Source organism: Hirundo rustica, chromosome 27, assembly GCF_015227805.2.
Source record: "Hirundo rustica isolate bHirRus1 chromosome 27, bHirRus1.pri.v3, whole genome shotgun sequence".
NCBI lineage: Eukaryota > Metazoa > Chordata > Aves > Passeriformes > Hirundinidae > Hirundo > Hirundo rustica.
In genome coordinates, this window is record NC_053476.1 from 895,969 (window position 1) to 917,390 (window position 21,422).

The window sequence follows — 21,422 nt, forward strand, 5'->3', positions numbered from 1 at the left end:
CCCGCCCCTCCGCGCGGTGACGTCACGATGGGCGGGGCGTGCGCGCTCCCGGCACTTCCGGGTTTCCCGTCCGGAGGCGCGGAGCCGGTGAGCGGGGGCGCGCGGCGCCGGGGGTGATGGGGCCTGGCAGGAGGTGCGGGCTGAGGGTCCCGTGGGGTGCAGGGGGCGAGCGGGGAGGGGGCCGCGGGGTGCGGGGTGATGGGCGCCCCTGGGGCGCGGGGTGCTGGCCTCAGCCGGGCTGCGGGCGATGGGGTCTGGCAGCGGGTGCAGGGCGTTGCGAGCGCTGCTCCCCCAGCTCCCCGCGGCCGGACAGGCCCTGATCGCTCCCCCGCCGCCCGGATGCCCCCAGAGCCAGGCCGGCAGCCCCCGGCCCGCCCGTGCCAGGCCCCGCACGCTGCGCTGCCCAGCCGGCAGCCTTGGCCTCTCATTCCTCCTCTCCGTGGCCCCCATGGCGGGACAGCGGGTCAGACGTGCCTTTGCAAGGGGCCCCACTGGGGGGTTGGTGTCTGGTCCTCAATTCACTCCCACCAGCGCTGACACCCCAAATTTCTTGGCCTCTTCTTCCCACCAGCCAGGGATCCCAGCACCTGTGGGATCCTTACAGCTTTCCCTGATTTATCATGTGTTACATTCTCAATAAATCACGTTTTCTCACATAAAATGAGCAGTTGCAAACAAGCCCTGGGTAATTCATGTGTAAAATGAAGATTAAAAAGCCCTTTCCTCCCTGCCTCCCTCGCAGCGACCGCCATCCCCCTGCTGAGGGATGCGAGCCGCCCACCTAGCCGGATGGCACCAGGAGCATCCACGGGGAATCTCCAGCTCTGGGAATCCAAAGCAACACAAAAACTGGCAATAGAAACCTGGGAACATCTTGCCTCAACACGCTGGGGCTTTCACAACCTGCTTGGCCTGTGCATGGTGGCTCCAGCGGCTGCAGCACCACGGAAAATCAACCCCAGCTCTTCCCCGAGGCTCCAGCAAATTGTAGCCTGGTGCAGGAGTAGGTAATAGGCTGAAGAAAATTCCAGGTTTGGAGTATTTGGGAAGCACAGTCTCACCACCCAGGCTGGGAGCTCAGTGGCTGCTCTTCCTCCCCTCACTGCTCCTGGACCCCCACAGGGCAGAAGCTGGACGGGCTCATCTGCGGTGACACTTCTCCAGCCACCACCAGGTTTGTCAGCTGTGACAAATAGGGACGAGGGTGGTGTGATGGTGCCATCCCTCACTCCATGCCTATGTTCCTGCTGTGGCAATCACAGCATCCTCAGGCTGGGCACAGGCAAGGAGACAAAGTCAGACCACGAGGGTCTTGCTGGGGCGATGTCCTGTCCTAACCCTCGCCGAGCTGTTCCCAGGGGTTTTGTCCTCCAACCAGGCAATCCCCATGCCATGCCACTGGCTTTCCTGCTCCTGGGCTGTCTCTGGGCCCGGCTTGCACTCGGCTCTGGGTGGGAAGCAGGAGCTGTGTAGGAGGAGAGGGCTGTCCCCACAGCAGCCCTTGGCCCCACCATGTCACCAGAGCTGCCATGACCCCAGGGCAGAGGGTGACTGGCACAGCACTCGTGCTTGGAAAATGACTTGCTCTGTGTCCAGGCCTTGAGTCACCGCTCACGCTGCCGTCGTTGTTTTCCATCCCAGAGCACAGGCAGTGACCTGCTGTTTATTTATAACTCGCAGAGCGTCGCTTCTTGGGAGACCAAGGAGCCAAGCTCTGGGACAGGGGCTCTGCTCTGCTGGCATGAGCCTTGATTCCAGCTGTTTCCAAAGAATCTGGCTGGTTTGTAGCAGTTTGGGAAATCAGCAGCTCTGCCCTCACACCGTGACTCTTCTCCTGGGTAGGTCAGACTCCTTGCCTGGGGTTGTTCCTCACCTGTTTGCCTTTCCCTGTTTCACCCAGGGAGCCATCAGGATGGTGACTCCTGGGAAACCTGGTGGGTTTTCTCTGCTGTAGCTGTGCTTGTCTCTGTGTTTGCTCGTGCATCCCATCTCTTTCTCTTCCAAGATCACAAGGAACAGCTGTGGCTTTCCAGGATCTGCCTGGAAGTGCTCCAGAGCCCTCTAGGTCTTTCTAGACCCAGTGCCAGGGCTGCTGTTCCAATTTCCCTGTGTTTCACCTAAGACTCTGTTTGGTGAAATCCTCTTCAGAGGTGCTTTCTTGCACTCATTGTTCAGGAAAATGCTGTCCCATAGAAGTGGTGCCGTGTGGATTCGTGGCACTGGTACGAACTGGTTGGACTGGTCGTGGTGGGAGTGGAGAGTCCCGTGGTGAAGGTGGCGAGTCGTCGTCCTCTGCTCTTGCCTTCTGCAGGCACTGGGATGGGTGATGCTGGCAAAGGGGAGTGTTTTGGGGGAATAACTCTCACTTTGTAAAACTTAGACCATATCTTTGAAAAACTTAGATGAAGTCTTTTCTTCTCTCTGTCACCTCTGCTGTCACCCCTTTCCCTGTTTGCAGCTCAGGACTCCAGTGGTCCTGGAGCTGGAACACCTGTGCCGCCTCCCTGGGCATGAGAAATGCCACCCTGTGCCCCTCCTTGAGTCTCCCACCCTCGAGTCTCCCACCCTCGGGTCTCACCCTCCGATCTCCCTCAGGACTCACCCTTGAGTCTTCTCCCACACCTGGGTCTCCTCTCACTCCTGGATTTCCCACCCTTGACTCTCCCATCCTTGAGTTTCCCACATTCATTGTCTCAGGGAGGATGTGCCTCTTGTCCTCAGGGTGTAGCAGGAGGTGGTGGGGAAAGGGGCAGAGGCTGCCCAGCCCTGAGGAGCTGGAACCTCCCAGATGGAAAGCAGGGATGGGGGTGGCTCCCTGCAGTCCTTGTCAACCACTGCTGCCACTCCCCCAACCCCCCCAGCAGCTCCTGAGCCAAAAGTTAACTTTCCTGTGCTCCCCCATTTCTGTGTTGCAACACAGGGAGAGGAAATCTTATGACAAGCCACAGCAAAAACAGTTTCATTTTTGCTGTAATCATCTGTGAACCCTGGAAACATTGAGGATCTGTCCTGGGTTTGGCTCCAAGGAGTTCTTGTCCTATTGCTCTCAGCAGAGCCAGCTGCTCTGGTACCTGCACAGGATGCTCGTGTTCTGGGGTGTTTCAGGTCTTGGATATCTGGATTTGGGCTGCTCCAGACTTGAGCTACTCTGTTTTTGGGCCACTGCAGATTTGGGCCGCTCTGGGTTTAAACTGCTCCTGATTTGGACAGTGCTGCCTTCAGGACTGGCTGTGGCCATGTAGAAGCTGCTCAGCAAACCATGTTTCTGCCCAGACTTGGCAGGAGAGGGGCAGGTTGATGCTGTCAGCTCTACTCAGAGAAAGCTCTGGGGATTTTGTGTTGGCTTGGAAATAAAATCTGAGACATCAATGTCATTCCAAGCTTGTTGTCTGCTGGAGGCAGATCCAACCCTGGGGCCAACAGCGGGGCTCTCCTCCATTTGGATGGCAAGTGATTCCAGCTTAAGGGAATAGTTTGATAGGACAAGGTGGAATGGTTTCACGCTGACAGAGGAGAGGATTAGATTGGATATTAAGAAGAAATTCTTCCCTGTGAGGGCAGTGAAGCCCTGGCACAGAGTGCCCAGAGCAGCTGTGGCTGCTCCTGGATCCCTGGAAGTGCCCAAGGCCAGGCTGGACAGGGCTTGGAGCAGCCTGGGACAGTGGAAGGTGTCCCTTGCCCATGGCAGGGGGTGGAACTGGATGGGATTTAAGGTCCTTTCCAACCCAAACCGTCCTGGCATTCCATGATTCTTTCCCATCTCTCCAGACAGCTCTCTGCTGATAGGCTCTGTCCCTGCTGGGTTTGGAGCAGCATCATTCCTCTGGCATGTGACACAGAGCTGAACTGCTGTCACCTCTCCCCAGATTCTGCTGGGGGGTGACACCCCTTGTCCAGGCCACCTAATGCCACTCCCATTTGGTTTTCCAGGCTTAGGCATTCCAGGTGACACAGGGACAAGGGGAGCAGTCCCTGGCCATGCCTGTGGTGCTGCTGGCCAGACCTGCCCAGCAGCTCCCCCAGCCTGGGGCTGCCTGAGGGCCCCTCACAGGGGTTCTTTACTCCCTCCTGGGCTCTTGGCCGTGCTCTATTTTGCCTGAAACTCTCCTGGTCCCTGGGAAGTGTCCCTGGGAATCACGGTACCTTTCCATGTCACTCACTCCAGCTCAGATCCCACAGTGTCCTGGCCATGAGCACCTGCAGAATGCCTCAGGGCAGGATCCATCCCTTCTGGGTGGCACCAGGAGCCCTTCCCCTGGCAGGGGAGTGGGGTGGAACCCCTGGGTGCTGAACCATGCCCTCCTTGTCCCACAGGTGACATGTGAAGGCAGCGTGGGGAGCGGCAGCAGCAGAGATGCATTCCAGCCACCCCGAGGATCCCAAGGAAGCCATCCAGGTGAGCCAGATCCCCCAGTGCTCCCCAGACAGCTCCCAGTGCAACTCCAGGCACTGCTGGGGACAGGCAGGACCTGTGGGTGCTGCCAGCTGGGATTAGGATGGTTTATATTTGGATTGGAAATCAGGGTTTAAATCACACCTTGGCCTTTGCAAGACCTCATGTGGGGCAGGGAGGGTGCTCAGCTCTGATACCTGGATGAAGAAATGTTGTTCCCCCCAATCTGGGGTCTCTTCACTCACCTTTGGGAGTGTAAATGCATTCAACAAGCAAAGTTCAACATCAGCAGTTAAACTCAAGTGTTTTATTCATCCCAGGGATGAACCCGTGCGTGACTGATAAATTCATCTGCACTCTTTATTCTTCTCAGCACACAGTGCTCCTTCCATGGAGCAGCAGACCTGGGAGGCAGCTGAAAAAGCTGGAAAAAGCTGGAAAACAGCACCCCAAATAAGGAACACACTCCCCTGGCTGTTGTCCTTAAGCTACAGCTGCTGGGAATCTTATTTAGATGCTGAAAAAAAAATCCCAGGCTGGAAATTTAATATGGGTTTGTGCAGCCAACTCAGGCTGGAGTTAAAATCTGCAGAGCCCTGCTCAGGGAACATTCAGCATTTGCTAGGAACGCTGCATGGTGCTGAAACATCGATTGTTTTGGTTGGAATTTAAGGAGGAATTTGTGGTGTTTTCCAAGTGCCTACTGAGAAACACAACCTTGATTTAAAATAAGATTGGTCGAGATATCCAGGCTCAGCTGCTTTAGGAAAAATCTTCTCCACCAGCATGAAATTGTTAAATTCACCAAACTTGCTGCTTTCGACTGGTGGAAGAGAAAGTAAAGCTGCTGGAAGGCAGAATTCCCACATCCCAGCTTCAGAACCCTTTGAGTCTGTCTGAGGGCAGCAGCTGAGCACCAGTGTCCTTCCAAACCCCGCTCTTTTGGGGCCCGGCCCCTCAGTGTTTACCCAGCACAGCCAGTGAGGTCGATGACTTTGATTTCTGCTGGCGGCCCCGTGTCACATGTCACATGCTGCTTGGGCTGACCTGCACGAGCTCAGGGGATCTGTTCCCTCCTCTGAGTTTCTCCTTTCTCACCCACACTTAATCCTCGTGTTTCCCCTGAGAGAGCGCCTGGAAAGAACCGATTCCTTTTTCCCCCATCTCCTTAATCCATTTCCTTTTTGCAAAGGAAGCAACACCAGCTAAAATTGCATAAATTATTATTTTTATGACAAAATAAGCTGGATGCCAGGAGTGTGAGTCCCCAGCTTGACCGGTTCAGCCGCTCCAAAGGGTGAGGATGAGGCAGGAGTCGCATGGTGCTTCACTATGGATAAACCTTACTGTTTTTTGAGCTCTTTTACATTAAATCCTCATATTTTCACTTTTATAATCCAAACCTGCACCTCCTGTCTTGCAGCTGATCAAGAAGCAACTGGTGAATGCCATCAAGGCTCTGCAGAAGCAGTACGTGAGCTCGGACGCCGTGGTCACCAGTGATGACGGCAACGCCAACACGCTCTGCAGCGCCCTGGAGGCGGTGTTTGTGCACGGGCTGAAGGCAAAGCACATCAAGGCAGAGAGTGGGGGGAAAGGGAAGAAATCAGGGGGTCGGGCCCCCCTTCCCCAGCCAGTCTTTTGGGGCCTGCTGAAGAGCATCACACATCGGTGAGTGGCTCTTGCTGCTGACAGGGATTCACATCCTCAGGTTTATCCCTTCTTTTGGTGCCGTCAGCTTCGGGGAATGAGGAGGATGGCTCGATGGACACATGTGTCTCTGCCCCATCTGTGTGCTCAGTCCCCTCAGCTGCAGGGAAGGATGCAGCTGCAGGGAAGGGTGCTCACAGGGTTTGAGGGGCTGCCCTGGCAGATGGAGGTAGCAGAGCGAAGCCCCTGTGGTGCCGAGAGGGGCTGAACCCCCACATCCCTGCTCAGCGTGTGCTGGGGGTGAGCTGCTGTCCCCAAAAAGTTGAGGATTGAAACTGAAGGCATACCCCTTTCTTATTTATTTCTGGGTGCCAGGCTGGATTTCTGGGCCCAGTGGAACCCCAGTGACCTCACTGGTTTCCAGCAGTGGCTGCTTATGCACAGCACAGGATCTGGGTTCTCTCCTGGCCTGGATCTGCTGGGACTGGTTGGCCCTGTTTCTCTCTGTCCCAGCCAGCCTTTGAGGAGGTCTCTCCTGAGTGATCACTGTTTACTGGGGTTTTCTAAGCCACTCCCTAAGTCAAATTCACACAGTAAATAACAGCCCACACACAAATTGTTCTGAAAGCCTCATCCAGCTCCATCACCAACTCCTGAATTATGAAAGAGCAGATGAAAATAACTCTTTTGCATGCTATGGGGGATATTTTTGTGCCCTTTGAAGGTTTTTTCTTCTGTCTTGAGAGACAGAAAAGAAGTCTTACAAAATCTTTGCTCTGGTTTTTGAGGTGTGTGCAGTGAGCTGGGATGATCAGGGAGCATGGTGTCGCTGTTGGATTTTAGGGAACAACTGAATGCAGGAGTTTGGGATTACTTGAGCTCAACTTCAGCCAGGTTATTTTTTTGGGGCTGCCACAGTTTTCACTGTGTTTTGACTGCTTTTCAATTTGAAGTGAAAATTTAGACACGTGGTTATCACCAAGGAGAATCCAGCCAGCACAAACCCTGCAAATACACAAGGACAGCAGGAATTCTCCCCTCTCCATCCTCGCCCAGTGCAAGCAATGGGTGGGAGATGCCTCCAGTCAGAGAGAGGAGGGTCAGCCAGAGGCACCGCCGAACTGCCTGGGGTCCTTACCAACATATTTAGTTTGGGCCATTCAGGAGCCATCTCCCTCCATGGAAAACCACGCCTTCCATGAAGGACAGAGATTTTCCACAGCTGGTTTTATCCCAGCTCCTGAACTCCCTGCAGCAGAGTTGGGCAGTGTCTGGTGAAGGTTCTGGCCCTCCTGCACCCCGCAATGGACCAAAACAGAGCCGCTCACTCCTGTTCTGTTCCTTTTCCTCCTCTCCCAGCAATATTGTCTCGGAGCTGGAGCAGCTGATGTTTATCAACACGGACGTGGGGCGCTGCCGGGCCTGGCTGCGGCTGGCACTGAACGATGGCCTCATGGAGTGTTACCTGAAGCTGCTGCTGCAGGACCGCGCCCGGCTGCACGAGTACTACCAGGCCCCAGCTCTGCTGCTGGACACTGAAGAGTGTGAGTTTCTGCTCTGCTACTTGCAGGGTTTGTCGTCCTTAACCTTCGAGCTCTCCTACAAGTCAGCAGTTCTGAATGAGTGGACCGTCACCCCGCTGTCCCTGTCGGGTCTGTGTCCCGTGTCCGAGCTGCTGGAGCCCCTCACGTCCTCGGCCTCCGAGCCCCACAGGAAAGCATCGCTGGGCTCCATCTCCCAGTCCTCGGGGTCGGATGAGATCGAGATCCAAGCCCCCGTCCTGCCCATCGGCAAAGCCGGCAGCAAGATCAAGCTCACGTCGTCCTCGCTGAGCTTGAACACCACGAGCTCTTCTCAGCTCTCGTCCAGCCTGGGCTCTGACAGCCTCCCCCCGGTGCCCTGTGCCCGCAGCCCCGAGCGCGGCGAGGAGCCGCTGTCCTGCGACTCCGACCTGGGCACGGCCACCGCCGAGGACCTGGACAGGTCCCTGCAGGAGTGAGTCTCTCCCCTCCTCTCCAAAGGGATTTTTGACCCTCTCTGGGCTCTTGTTATTTTCTTTCTGTAGGCAGGAAGTTTTTCTCCCTGTTTGCTTTTAACAAGCTCTTTTTTCCCTTCTGGAAGGAGCTTTTGTTCTTTTCATGAACCGTTCAGCTCGGCTCGTTGAGACTCTGCTGCCACTGCAAATGAGCTCATGGCCACTGAAGTGTGTGTGTGTCCTCCTTACCAGGGCAGGAATGTCACAAAAATGCTGCTCCCTGGTTTCAGGAATGTCACATCTTCCTGGCGTACGCTGGGGGATGCTCCAGGGCTTTCCACGGGAGGAAAGAAATGAGTTTGGTCGCAGGGCAGGGTTGTAATTTGCAGCTTCGGCAGATCGTTCAGAGGGGGAGGTTGTTGTTTTGTCATCCTTGTGATTTATTCCTGCCAAGCATCCAGCACAAAGATTTCCAGGGTTATATAAACTCTGAGTAATCTGTAAATATTTTGCTTGTCACCTTTGGAGTGTGACTCTGAGGGAACCGAGCCTTTGAGGTGATGCCTCTTCCCAGTCTTCAGGAAGAGTTGGAGCTGCAGGCTGTGCTTCTCCATCTGTAACAGCATCATTCCCTTCTTCCAGGATTTTGCATCTTTCAATGATCCTGGAAGAACCTGCCTTGATTGGATTAAACTCGTGATGGAGATGTTCCTTTGAGTTTTAATCTTGGGCTGGTTTAATTCTGGGACTGGCAGTGGAGTGGGACCTCGGGAACAGCTGATCCTCTGGCCAGGCTCCCCTGTTAATTGCTCATTAATGAAAACAGTTGGAATTTGGCACATGGTCCAAGGCTAGAGATTCTTGTCCAGGAGCTGTGTGTGGGACTGGGGCTGTGGGGAGCACCCAGTGCTGTCCCTCCATCCACCAAATTAAACCCCATTCATGGGTGAAATTGGGAAATGCTCCCTTCACAGGCAGGGTCCTGCTCCGTGCCGTGGGGCTGGCGCTGCTCTGTGGGGCTCAAATCCCGCATTTTCCTGTTGGCATCACTGGGATTTTCCAGCCACACTGCTGCCATCCCACAGAGGCCAGCAGTGACGCTGAACCCTTTTTGCATGGTTACAGTTTGCAGAAATGGGGAGGGGGGGGTTAGGTTTTGGTTATCGAGCTGCCTTCAAACCAATCACTTTTCTGTTTCAAGGGTGTTGTCTGAGTTCAGCAAGGCCAGGCCGAGCTCGGACGCCCCGGAGGGACAGCTGCTCCCCAGCGTGCTGGGCTGCTCCCCCTGGCCTCCCCCGGGCCCCCCGGTGTTGCCCACCTGCCCGGCCCCGACCCACGGCACGCACCAGGAGCCTCCCCCCAGCAGGGACATCTCTGCTCCGGCGGGACACCCCGCGCCCCCCGGCCCTGGGGATGGAGATGCCGGCAGCACGTCGGGAATTGCGGCCCCTCGGGATGGTGCGGGCGGAGCAGAGCGCGCTGGCAGCGAGGGGAGCCAGGCCGTCCGCAGCCCCACGGCCCAGCACCTGCTCTCTCCCCTGCCGGGGTGTCCGGTAGGTGCTACAGCTCCCTCCCTGCCCATCTCCTTGGGTTTGTACCCGGTGGTGAAGGGAAGTAAAACTGGGGACAGCTCCAATAGGCACTGCTTTTCTAGAATCAGGGAATCTCAGAATGGTTTGGGTTGGAAGGGGCCTTGAAGTTCATGCAGTTCCACCCCCTGCCACGGCAGGGTCACCTCCTGCTCGACCAGGTTGCTCCAAGCCCCATCTAACCTGGCCTTGGACACTTCCATGGGTAAATTTCTCCAAACTCCCATTTTCCTTGCTGCTCTCACTTGGTTATCAGTGATGATTCCCACCCCACAGAGCTGTGGCCGTGACGCTGCTTCAGGAGAAACTGGATCAAAGTCTGTATTCCGTGGTGAAAGAGGCACCAAAGCTTTTGAAGCCCTGCCTGGCCTGTCAGTCATCCCTCTCCAGGAGTAGCTGCAGCAGGAAGTTTTGGGTTTGTTAGGGATATCTGGAGAGGGGTGAGCTCCCACACAAATCTGGCCGTGCGTTGTGTGCAAGTGATAAAACAGCCCGAGAGTCGAGGTTCTCATGGGGACTTTTCTTCATTTATGCTCCATGTAAGAGGAGGGAAAAGGGTTGACTGGACAGGAAACAAACTGCTTTCCCAGTAGGAAAATCCTCCTGCAGCACATCTGTTCCCAGAGTGGGATGGCATTCCTGGGTGTTGGTCTTGAGCAGCAGCGGATTTCCCCTGCTGCAGCCAGAAGCAGATCCACATCCACTGGCTTCTGCTTTTAGGAAGCTCTTTGAACAGCCCTGTCCTCTGTCTAATTTGTTACTGACTGTTCTGTCCTGGCTCCCATTGTTCCCGTGCCGGTTCCCATCCTTTCCACGCTGGTGAGGGTAGGATATACCCCACACCCCCCAGACCATTTCTCCTTTTGCTCTCTGCTCCTCTCGGTTCCCTCCCGCTTATCCCATTTCCGCTGCTTCCTCCTGGCCCAGAGCCAGTTTGACCTAATCTATGTATAACATACTGTGTCAACAGGAAATTCCCCCTGCTCTCCATGACTCATGGAGCAACCTGCATTCCTGCCCCAGGAGTAATCCAGGAGCGGCCACCCGTGATCCTCCCCACAGGGTGGTGACAGCTCTTCTGCTGTCACTTCGGTTGTTATTCAAAATAAAAGGCTCTTGGAAGTCCTCGAAGGGGAGTTGAAAGGACATTCCTGTTGGGATGCAGCCCTAGAAGGGTCTAGGAATGCTGGTCTCGTGTGCCAGGGCACTGAGCTGGGTTGTTTTTTCCCTGCTGGTGTTTGCTGCAGGACCTTGTCCCAGAACCTTGTTCCTTTCAGGAGGAATTTCTTCCCTGAAAGAGTGGTCAGGCATTGGAAGAGGGTGACCAGGGGAGGGGTTGGAGCTTCTCCTGGAGAAGCTACAACCAATTTTTTTTCAGCTTATGGATCTCATCCCCTCCTGGCAGATGCAGACAGAGGCTTCTTTTGCTTTCTCTGCCTTATTTTTCCCCTGCACAGCCCAGGCCCCTGTAGCATCCTCTTGTGAGCCCCAGGTCTCTGTTTCACCCTGGACATCTCTGTGCCTCTCCCCATCTCTGTTCTTCCTGGAGCTGCTGCTCCAGCTCTTGCTCTTCCGTGGCAGGGCTGGAATTTCACCCCCATCGGTAAAACTCCACGGACCTGTGGTCATTGCAGGGAATGTGCTCTCCTTCCATGGTGATTTTAGGGGAGAGAACAGGTTGATTTTTACTTTATTTTATTATCCTACCAGAATACAGTCCCAGTATTTTCCAGCTGTTGACAGAGTTCCATGGATCATTCTCTGGAGGGAGCAGGGGAGCCATTCCATCTGGGAATGGCCAGCAGTCATGGAATGCTTTGGGGAAGAAGGGACCTTAAGACTCATCTCATTCCCAACCTCCTGCCATGAGCAGGGACACCATCCATTAAATCCACTGGGATTTGGGCTGCACAGGAGCAGCCCCCAAGGAGGCGTTGCAGTGGATGTGTGTGTTTGAGGAGCGCAGGGTGTTTGATAAGCCTAACAATTCATAATATTTCTCTTCTTAACAGAAGAGCTGGATCTCAGAAGATGATTTCTACAGACCTTCCCCGGGAGAGAGCAGCAGGAGCACGGCTGACACCAATGGCTTTGGGCCAGAGGGGGACAGCGAGGGGCCAGCCCCAGGCCTCATCAGTGCTCTGGACTTGGAGAGGCTCTCAGTGCCATCCTCGGACACTGGGAAGCACAAAATGTCCCCGGAGCGGGAGCAGAAGGGCTTCAGCGTGGTGCACCGCAGGCAGATGGGTACGTGCCACCTCCTGCTGCCCTCGTGCTTGGGGGCTGCTCCAGTGGGGATGGGCAGTCTGGGGAGAGCTGTGGGCCGTGTGAGCTGGTGGCAGCACTGGGAGCTACAGAAGGCATTGGAGCAGCTTCCCAAGGCATTGCTGAGCCCAGGGAAGCTCTTGCAGGAAGCATTTTAGTGGGAGAGGGTCTCTCCACCCTGTGGGACACCTTTCCTTTATCCCACTTGTTCCCAGCCTCAAAACCCAAATGCAGCGGGACAGAAACCCAAATGCAGGTGGTGGATAGTGATGGAGACCAAGGTCCTGTCAGCTCCTGCCCCAGCCCACCATGTACCAGCGCTGGCTCTCACCCCTGCCATGCCTCTGGGCGCTTGCTTTGAGCCCCTCTCGGCTTTCCCCTCCCCACTAGCTTCTCCTCTCACTTCAACTGAGCCATCTCTTGCCCCAGGCCTTTCCAACCCTTTCCGTGGGCTGCTGAAGCTGGGCAGCCTGGAACGGCGAGGAGCCATGGGCATTTGGAAGGAGTTTTCCTGCGAGCTGTCCCCGCTGGAGCTGCGGCTCTTCCTGGACCACGAGGAGCGGATCTGCGTGGAGACCTACTCCCTGCTGCGCTGCGAGTCCCTGGCGCTGACCCACTCCGACGGCCGCTTCGAGCTGGTTTTCTTGGGGAAAAAGCTCTTCCTCCGAGCCCCTTCCCAGGACGAGGCCGAGGACTGGCTGGACAGGATCCGCGAGGCGCTGCGCAAGTGCCGGCCGCAGCTGGAGGAGGAGGACTGGGAGACTCTGGAGTATTCCGAGGATGGAGGCGAAGCCCAGCCCGTCAAGGGCGATTCCGGTGCTCTCCAGTACAGTGACCTGCCCAGGAACAGCTTGGACTGGACTCCAGCTCCAGAAGCAGAGCTGGATGCCATCAAAGAGGCTGTTCTGTACATGGACGTGGACAAAACCTGGGTCCCGTTTATTTTTTCCCTTTCTCTAGAAACTCTGAAGTGCTTTAAAATCAGAAACAGTGACAAAATTTTAAGCAACAGTTACGGCATAGAGACCATCCAGGACATCCTTCCAGACACGAGCTTGGGAGGACCCTCCTTCTTCAAGGTGATCACCTCCAAGGCTGTGCTGAAGCTGCAGGCTGAGAACGCCGAGGAGGCGGCCTCGTGGCGGGAGCTGGTCCGAGAGGTGCTCATGTCCTACCTGGAGGGCGCCGAGGAGGCGCTGACCCTGGGGGGCAGCTTGGACGGGCACTCCCAGGTCGTCCTGAAGAACATCGTGAAGGAAAACAGCTTCTTGTTGCAGTACCTGGTGGCCATCCCCACGGAGAAGGGCCTGGACTCACAGAGCTTCATCTGTGCAGGTACAGAACCGTGGAATGGTTTGGGTTGGAAGGACCCTAAAGCCCATCCAGTCCCACCCCCTGCCATGGACAGAGACACCTTCCACTGTCCCAGGGTGCTCCAAGTTCTGTCCAAGCTGGTCTTGGACACCCCCAGGGATGGGCAGCCGCAGCTTCTCTGTTTTCCCAGGGATCCCAGCAGAAGATCCCCTTGGTGGGGCTTCATGTCCCCAGTCAGGGCACCTTTGGTGTCCTGTGGGCACAGGGTGAGGCTCCCATGCCGAGTCCCCATTCCACCCCAGGCCTGTCCAACTGGGATGTTACTGGGCTCCCATTTAAGATGCTTTTGGTACAGACAGTGGGAAACTGGGGTTGAAGCAACCTTAGGTGGATCAGGAAGCTCAGGACTCTCTTCCTGGGCATTTTGAGGCCCCAGCCTGTGGGGAAAGTGCAATCTGGAGCAGTTTTTCCAGTAAGGCAGCACAGGAGCAGGGATTGCCATGGGTGTGACGGGCTGATTTTGCAAAACAATCGTTTATCCTTCCCCTGACGCCTCTCGGCACGCGGGGAGATTCTGGTGGCACCTTCACTGACCTCCATGGGAGCTGTAATTTGCACTTTAACTTGCTAAGTTAATTAAATTTCAGATTTCTCTCCTACTTCAATTATGTTTCTTGTACCCTCCAGCAGATTGGGGTTTTTTTCTTTTAATCTCTCTCCTTTTTTTATATAATTTTTTTTTCTGGTCTGTTTGGTCTCTGCCTTCCCTTCCAGGCTCTGTCCTGCATCTTCCACGTCCCCACAGCTGGAGGCCACAAGCCAAAAAGACAAATTCACAGTTTTTCTGTGTAGGTTTTCTGCCTGCCCTGCTCTCACCCCCCTCCCAGCCTGACACCCAATGTGTTCCCTTCCATCTCAGAGTAATGAGCAATAGAGGCTGGTTTTTCTTATTAAATCAGAAAGTAACATGTGATCTCCATGAATATTTTGGGGAGATGAGCTCCAGCTATTCCAGAGTGCAATGGATGAGGTTGTGGGCTCCCCACTGGTATAATAAAGGTGTTTTGGGCTTCATCCATCCTGATCTCATCCCTTGCAGATGAGGTTTTGGTACCCTGTGACAGCAGCAGAAAAGAAAAGGGCTGAGCGAAGGCAGAATAGTGCAAAGTTACTGGTGGAGGTGATGGGACAGCAAGTGAGATTTATGTTCTTCCCTAGACCATTGGGATGTTGCCAGAATTCACTTCTCCTAAAAAAAAAAAAAAAAACACCAAAAAAACCCAATTGAACCACTTGATGGATAAAAGAAGTGGGTTCACAGATAGTTCAGCCTCCTTTTTACGCAGAAAAAGTGAAGCAGCAACTGTTGAACCATCGTAGGCTTAAATCCGTGAGAAGGGGGCTGGAGGCCTCACGGTGAACGTCCTGCAGGTGCTTTAGGTGGCCTCTACCCTTTCCCAAAACTTTATTGTTCGATTCCATGCTGCCAAAAGTTTCTCCCACGTCCCAGCAGTGGTGGGCAGAGGCTGTGGGCAGCACAGTCCCCTCTCACCCCCTGCTCCCGCAGGCTGCTCCCGGCAGATCGGCTTCTCCTTCGCCAGGCCCAAGCTCTGCGCCTTCTCCGGGCTCTACTACTGCGACAGCTGCCACCGGGACGAGGAGACCGTGATCCCCTCCCGCCTCATCCACAACTGGGATCTCACCAAACGAGGGGTGAGTCCTGGGCTGGGTCCATGCAGGGAGCAGGGAAACGCTCCAGCATCTGCCTCCTGAAGGTCCAGCTGGGCATTCCCTGGGCAGGAAATGCCCATTCCCAACCTCCTTCCGAGCTCTAGGGCTGCTCTGTGGTCTGTGTCCACCTGCCCCCCTCTCTCTGTGCCCCAGGTGTGCAAGCAAGCCCTGAAGTTCCTCAGGCAGATCCGAAACCAGCCGCTGATTGACCTGAAGCTGGTCAACGAGAGCCTCTACGAGCACGTGGAGAGGATGGGGCGGATCCTGCGCAGCCGGGAGCAGCTGAAGCTGCTGGGGGATTATCTCATCATGTGCCGCAGCGGCGCCCTGAAGGAGCTCAGCAAGCGGTAAGGTCCTTCCCGGGGTGACATTCCCCTCTCTTGGCGCTCTGGTGGTCTCCTGGTGCCCCTCCTCACTCACCATGGGAGCAGGGAGCAGTGCTGCCAAGGCTCAGGCTGGTTTTTCCTTCCATATCATCTGCTCTAAGGAGTTACCCATCTGTTGGCTGGGTCAGCACAATGAGCTGTGACTCAGGAAACACCTTCCTGGCTGAGGAGCTTCTGGCTGGACAGGAAACACCTGGCAAAATAGATGAGATATTTATTTTCTTTTTTCCCCTCCTTTGAAATGCTCTCATGATTTACAGTGGCAGGATTTGGGATGTGAAAATGGGCTCTGCAGTGATTCACTTCAAGAGGCTGCTTCATCCAGGCTCCTCCTTGCCCCAAAGCTGTTGAAAGTGTGATAGAGACCATCTACCCTCTTCCTTTCTGTGCTTCTTTGCAGGCTTGATCACAGGCATTATCTGCTGGAGTGTCCCCACAAATACAGCGTGGCTGATCTGAGCCAGGTGAGAGCTGTGCATGGTCACAGAATCACAGAATGATTTGGGTTGGAAGGGACCTTAAAGACCACCCAGTCACTCCCCCTGCCATCCACTTCCACCTCCCACTAGACCAGGTTGCTCCAAGCCCCCTGGCCCAGCTGTTGGTGTTTTCCAGGTGAAAACACCCCGGTGTCTGTGGGGATGCCACGTGCTGCTCCTTCAGCGGGAGCTTCCCAACAGTTGGGTTTTTCGGTGATTCCCAAGCTGGGAGCCCCATCCTGGCAGGTTGTGGGTGCTGCTCTCAGCAATCCGGGGTCCCACTGCACCCCAGGTATGCGGGGTGGGGTGGGGGTCGTTCTGGAGAACAGCCCTGCCTTCAGGTGGAGCCCAAGGAATGGGTGTGACACAGCAAACCCCGCCGGGGCCGGGCTCCAGGAGCGCTGACCCCTGCGTCCCCCAGATCGCCGACAGCGTCTTCGAGACCTTCCTGCAGTCGCTGCTGCAGTTTGCATCCCACCACGTCTACAGCTGCGACCTGTGCACCCAGAGGGGCTTCATCTGCCAGATCTGCAACAGCAGCGACATCATCTTCCCCTTCGAGTTCGACACTACCACCAGGTGAGTTTGACACCACCACCAGGTGAGTTTGACACCACCACCAGGTGAGTGAGCCGCCTCTGCCCCGTCACACTGCAGCCACAACACCCAGGGGCACAGCCTGGCTTACGCCAGGAGCCCCAAGCAACCCCTGAGATCTGCTCTTCCAAGCACTTCCAAGGCACGTGGGGAATTGGAAATGGCTCTGAGGTGGTCGTGCATCCTCGTGGGAGCCACGTCCTTTGGTTCCCTCATCCTTGTGGGACTCATCCTCACGGTTCCCACATCCTTAGGCCCATGTCCTCATGGAACCCATCAGCTCCAGGATGCTCCAAACCAAATCTGGGCTGTTTTGGGCAGGAGCAGGCCGTCCTCACAGAGCCAAGATGTCACCAGGAGAGGTGGCTTTGCAGACTGAAGATGCAGAACCAGCAGCACCTTGGTGTCAGCCTGCAAAGGCCTTGCTGGATGCTGGGTGACAGGGCAGCCAAGGGGCTGGAGGGAGGAGGAGCAGGAGGAAGGTTCTGTATGTCCCTGTCTTGTTTCCCTGGCCAGTGCCTCTCCACTCAGGGTCGGTGTGACCCCTTGCAGGGGCTGAAGGAGGGATGGAGAAGCAGCAGTGGGACTGTTCTACATCCCTCTACAGCCGTGGAAGGAAGGACAGACACACGGACACAGATTTCAGAGAATGCTAAAATGGTTTGGGTTGGAGGGGCCTTAAAGCCCATCCAGTGCCACCCTCTGCCATGGGCAGGGACACCTTCCAAGTCCTCTCCAAGCTGGCCTTGGACACTTCCGGGGATGGGGCAGCCACAGCTTCTCTGGGAGCAGAGATGGATGGGGAGCGGCACTGGGATGTGCTGGGAGAGGCTGGGGACGTTCCCAGCAGGAGAGAGGTGACACTGGCTCTCCCTGGGTGTTTCCCCTGCCCACAGAGCTTCCATTCCTTATAGACAGAGGGACCTGTCCTGCAGTGGGGTTGGCTGTGGGTCAGGGTGCAGCAGCTGGACAGAAGTTGGAATTGGGATGGGGATGGTGTTAGAGGGGATCTCTTATCCCCTCCACCATCAGGGTTTGCTGAAGAAGTTAAATCCTTCCAGCCAAGGAGCCTGCTCCATTGTAGGTGGAGAGATCCACATCTCCGTGGTTTATGGCATAGAATCATTCAGGTTGGAATCATTCAGGCTGGAAAAGCCCTGTAAGATCATCAAGTCCAGTTCCCCCAGCACTGCCAAGGTCACCACTGACCCATGTCCCCAGGTGCCACATCCACAGGGCTTTTAAATCCCTGCAGGGATGGGGACTCCACCACTTGCCTGGGCAGCCTCTGCCAGAGTTGGACAACTCTTTCAGTGAAGAAATTTTCCATAATACCCAACCTAAACCTCCCCTGAGGCAACTTGAGGCCATTTCCTCTTGTGCTGTCTTAGCCGATTTGGCATTGAGCACAATCCTGGCAGAGAGATTTCACAGGCTCATGAGCCGCGTGGCTTCACTTTGCTGGCAATCCCTAAAAGTGAGCAGCAACACCCAGAACCTGCAGAAAATACCGAGGATACTGGGATCCGTGGGTGCTCCATGTGTTCCAGGGCTGCCAGTATTTCCGTGGAGGAGGAGCAGCGCTGCTCGCTCGCTTCCCTGCCACAGGGACAGCACTGAGCTCATTATCGAGGACAACAACATCCCCAGGGGACCGATTTTCCCTGGAAAAAGAGCAGCCGGGCTCTGCAAAGTGCTGGCGCGCAGGGCTGAGCTGGCTGGCGGCCGGCCGGAGGTCTCGTGTCCCGTGGAGCCGAGCTCTGAAGTTTGTTGACGTCTTTCTTTCTCACCCTGACGGAGGAGGCTGTGCAGCAGGAAAGCGGCTCAGCCGACATCCTCGCGGAGCTGAACGCGGTTTCCTGCCCCTCTGCCCGCCCCGGGGCCGCCGGGTCACACCGGCACTGGCTGCAGGATGTGTCTGCAACGCCTCAAACAATGACCCCGCCAGCGCAGGACCCCCTCCTGCTCCGGCAGCTCGGGGGGAGGTGGAGACAGGAGATGCCACTTCCCACTCGGAACCTCAGCGAGTAAAACCCGGCTTCCCAAATCCCCCCACACCTGGGGAGCAGCCGCCACCGCTGCTGATCCGGAGAGGCCACATGGAAGTGTGTTCACCAGGGAAATGCGTATTTGCCATCCCAAATCCTGCCTGTCCATGCACGAGCCTTTCCCTGTCGCAGCTCCTCTCTGGAGCAGGATTTGGCCCCAGCTGTGATGATGTGGTCCCTTTCCAGGCACTGACAGGTGTTTCTCTGCCTCTGACCCACACATCCTTTGGGGGATTAAGGTGTTTCACACTGTTCACACATGAATTGTGCACCAGGTATTTGCACAGTGAAGGTAAATCTGGCTGCCCCGCTGGCATGTGGCTGAGCCACATTTTACTGTCACTGAGGAGCTGGGGATCACAACCCAAAAATTGACCTCAGGCCTCAGAGCAGGGACGTTTCTGCTGGTGACTGAGCAGTGAAACCCCTGCCCGAGCTGGGGTCCTTTGCAGGGTGTCACATTCCTGCTGCTGCTGAGCCAAATCAGGGAGCTCCTACACCTCCACAGAGCCACCTGCTCGAGGGCAGCTCCCTCCTGTTCCTTCCCTGCAGCTTCACTGTCCCCACAGCCTCCCTGCCACATGCAGGTCCTGCTGTCAGGGTGGGGTGTGCCCCCCATGGCAAGCAGAGGGTCGCCAAGAGCGATGCTGTCACAGGGCTTGGTGCCACGAGATTGGTGTCAGGGGATCAGTGTCACAAGGGTGGATGGCCAGGGCTTGGTGTCACAGGGTTCGTTGTTGCAGAGGGTGTTCACACACCCTCCAAGCTGCACTCGGTGCTGGGAGAGCAGGGCACAAACCTCAGCTCAAACCTCACTCTCATCTCTCACACATCAGCAGCTGCTGGCAGCGCCCACCACGCTCCTTCCGGCCTGGCTGCTGCTCAGAGCTGCTGGGCTGGATGAGGAGCTGCTGGGCTGGATGAGGAGCTGCTGAGGTGGATGAGGAGCTGCTGAGGTGGATGAGGAGCTGCTGAGGTGGATGAGGAGCTGCTGGGCTGGATGAGGAGCTGCTGAGGTGGATGAGGAGCTGCTGAGGTGGATGAGGAGCTGCCGAGGTGGATGAGGAGCTGCCGGGGTGGATGAGGAGCTGCCGAGGTGGATGAGGAGCTGCCGAGGTGGATGAGGAGCTGCTGAGGTGGATGAGGAGCTGCCGAGGTGGATGAGGAGCTGCTGGGGTGGATGAGGAGCTGCCGAGGTGGATGAGGAGCTGCTGGGGTGGATGAGGAGCTGCTGGGGTGGATGAGGAGCTCCTGGGGTGGATGAGGAGCTGCTGGGGTGGATGAGGAGCTGCTGAGGTGGATGAGGAGCTGCCGGGGTGGATGAGGAGCTGCTGAGGTGGATGAGGAGCTGCTGGGGTGGATGAGGAGCTGCTGAGGTGGATGAGGAGCTGTTTGGGTGGATGAGGAGCTGTTTGGGTGGATGAGGAGCTGCTGAGGTGGATGAGGGGCTGCTGAGGTGGATGAGGAGCTGTTTGGGTGGATGAGGGGCTGCTGGGGTGGATGAGGAGCTGCCGAGGTGGATGAGGAGCTGCCGGGGTGGATGAGGAGCTGCTGAGGTGGATGAGGAGCTGCCGGGGTGGATGAGGAGCTGCTGAGGTGGATGTTCCACTCGAGCAGCTGCTGCTCCTGCGCTCAAGGCTCCTCCTGAGCCGGGGCTGGGGCTCTGCTCAGGGAGTGTTCAAAACACACCAGGACAGGGAACTGTCCCCTGGTTCAATGGGGGAAGTTTAGTCTTTGCTCTGACATTAGCAACACAGTGGGTTTGTTTTTCTTCTTCTTTTCCCAGGTGCAGTGAATGCAAAACCGTCTTCCACCGGGACTGCCACGCCCGGGTCCCGTCGTGCCCGCGCTGCGAGCGGCGGCAGCGGTACCAGCGGCAGCTGGAGGCCGGCACAGAGCCCAGCCCGTAGCCTGGCACTGACCCCGACACTGCCCTCGGCATGAGGATGGCAGGAGGGACAGAGCAACCCCCCCTGCCTGAGCCCATCCTGCGCCTGCCCCGCCCTGGGGACAGGGACAGTGTGGGGTGGGTGCTCCTGCCCCACCGAGGGACCTTCTGCCCACCCAGGGCTAAAGAAGGAGGCTGGAAAAATCCATCCCCCTTCACACTAACCGGGTGCTGTTCCATGCCACCCTCCTGGTGCCAGTGTCCCCTCCCAGTGGAACCCAGCGGCTCTTCTGGGTGTCATCCCAGGATTCCAGTCGAGGGTGTGGAGAACTGACATTGATCAAAGCTCTAGTTTTTTAGGATACTGAAAACCGGTATTTTTTTACATGGGGGTTTTGCACAACTGGGCTGCTCTGGGTGGTGGACCCATGCAGGGAGGGGACAAAGTGACACTTGTGCCTTTAGGGACCTGCGTGCCCCAGGGGGACTATGGGTGCCCCGAGCATCTCCTGCTCAGAGAGCCCAGCCAGGGCCCTGGCCTCTGGGAAGAGCCAGGGAGAGCCGGGCCGCTCCTCCCCACCTGCTGCTGCTCAGCCTCGGGAGAAGTTTTATTTTCCTTTAACCCCTCCCCACGCAAAGATAATTAAAGTCTATTTAACAAGTGAAGCGATTTTTGAGTTTGCTTCTCTGCAGTGGGACCTCAGCAGAGTTTGAACCTGACAGTGTCTGTGGGAAGAGGGTTGGGAATGGGGATGCTGCCTGGCCCTTGTCCTCTGTCCTTCATCCTCCCTGTCTATCCCTCATCCTTCTCGCCCATCCTCCATCGTTTCACTTGGGCAAGTCCTTGGGGGTCCCTTCCCCATTTTCCTTCCTGGCTGCTCCCCACTGGTGTCAGCGTCTCCCCTTGTTGTTTTCCCCACCACTCACGTGCTGGGAGGACTTGGGACGTGCCAACCAACACAGCAGAACTCCCTGGGATGCGTGGGGACAAAACCCAGGGCAGGGCAGCTCCCGTGGGCCCCCCCTAATGAGGTCCCCATCCCACTGCCCAGGGAGGCCGTGCCAGATCCGGCAGCAGCGCAGATCCCGGCCGAGCCGTGGGGCTGG

At 56.4% G+C, this 21,422-nt stretch overlaps 1 protein-coding gene across 3 annotated transcripts; it reads left to right on the plus strand.

Annotated features, from left to right (window-relative positions):
- The first annotated feature begins 52 nt into the window (after positions 1 to 52).
- On the plus strand, positions 53 to 20,993 carry PLEKHM1 (pleckstrin homology and RUN domain containing M1). Of its 3 annotated transcripts, none has more exons than XM_040087197.2 (13): positions 53 to 87; positions 743 to 1,174; positions 4,315 to 4,396; positions 5,817 to 6,064; positions 7,403 to 8,038; positions 9,220 to 9,571; positions 11,620 to 11,854; positions 12,302 to 13,207; positions 14,754 to 14,899; positions 15,071 to 15,264; positions 15,704 to 15,767; positions 16,204 to 16,361; positions 20,214 to 20,993. In XM_040087197.2, the coding sequence occupies exons 3-13, from the start codon at positions 4,355 to 4,357 to the stop codon at positions 20,335 to 20,337; spliced, it is 3,105 nt and encodes a 1,034-aa protein (XP_039943131.1). In that variant the 5' UTR covers positions 53 to 87; positions 743 to 1,174; positions 4,315 to 4,354; the 3' UTR covers positions 20,338 to 20,993. The 3 variants fall into 3 exon arrangements, with proteins under 3 accessions (XP_039943131.1, XP_039943133.1, XP_039943132.1); XM_040087199.2 differs by having other exon boundaries at positions 11,623 to 11,854; XM_040087198.2 differs by lacking the exons at positions 53 to 87; positions 743 to 1,174 and adding an exon at positions 1,723 to 1,838.
- Positions 20,994 to 21,422: the final 429 nt, after the last annotated feature.

Coding starts and splice junctions, on each gene's coding strand:
- PLEKHM1 (XM_040087197.2), top strand. CDS start 4,355: ATGCATTCCAGCCACCCCGAGGATCCCAAGGAAGCCATCCAG. Junction 6,065..7,402: donor CTGAAGAGCATCACACATCG/GTGAGTGGCTCT, acceptor CTCCTCTCCCAG/CAATATTGTCTCGGAGCTGG. Junction 15,768..16,203: donor GCGTGGCTGATCTGAGCCAG/GTGAGAGCTGTG, acceptor TGCGTCCCCCAG/ATCGCCGACAGCGTCTTCGA.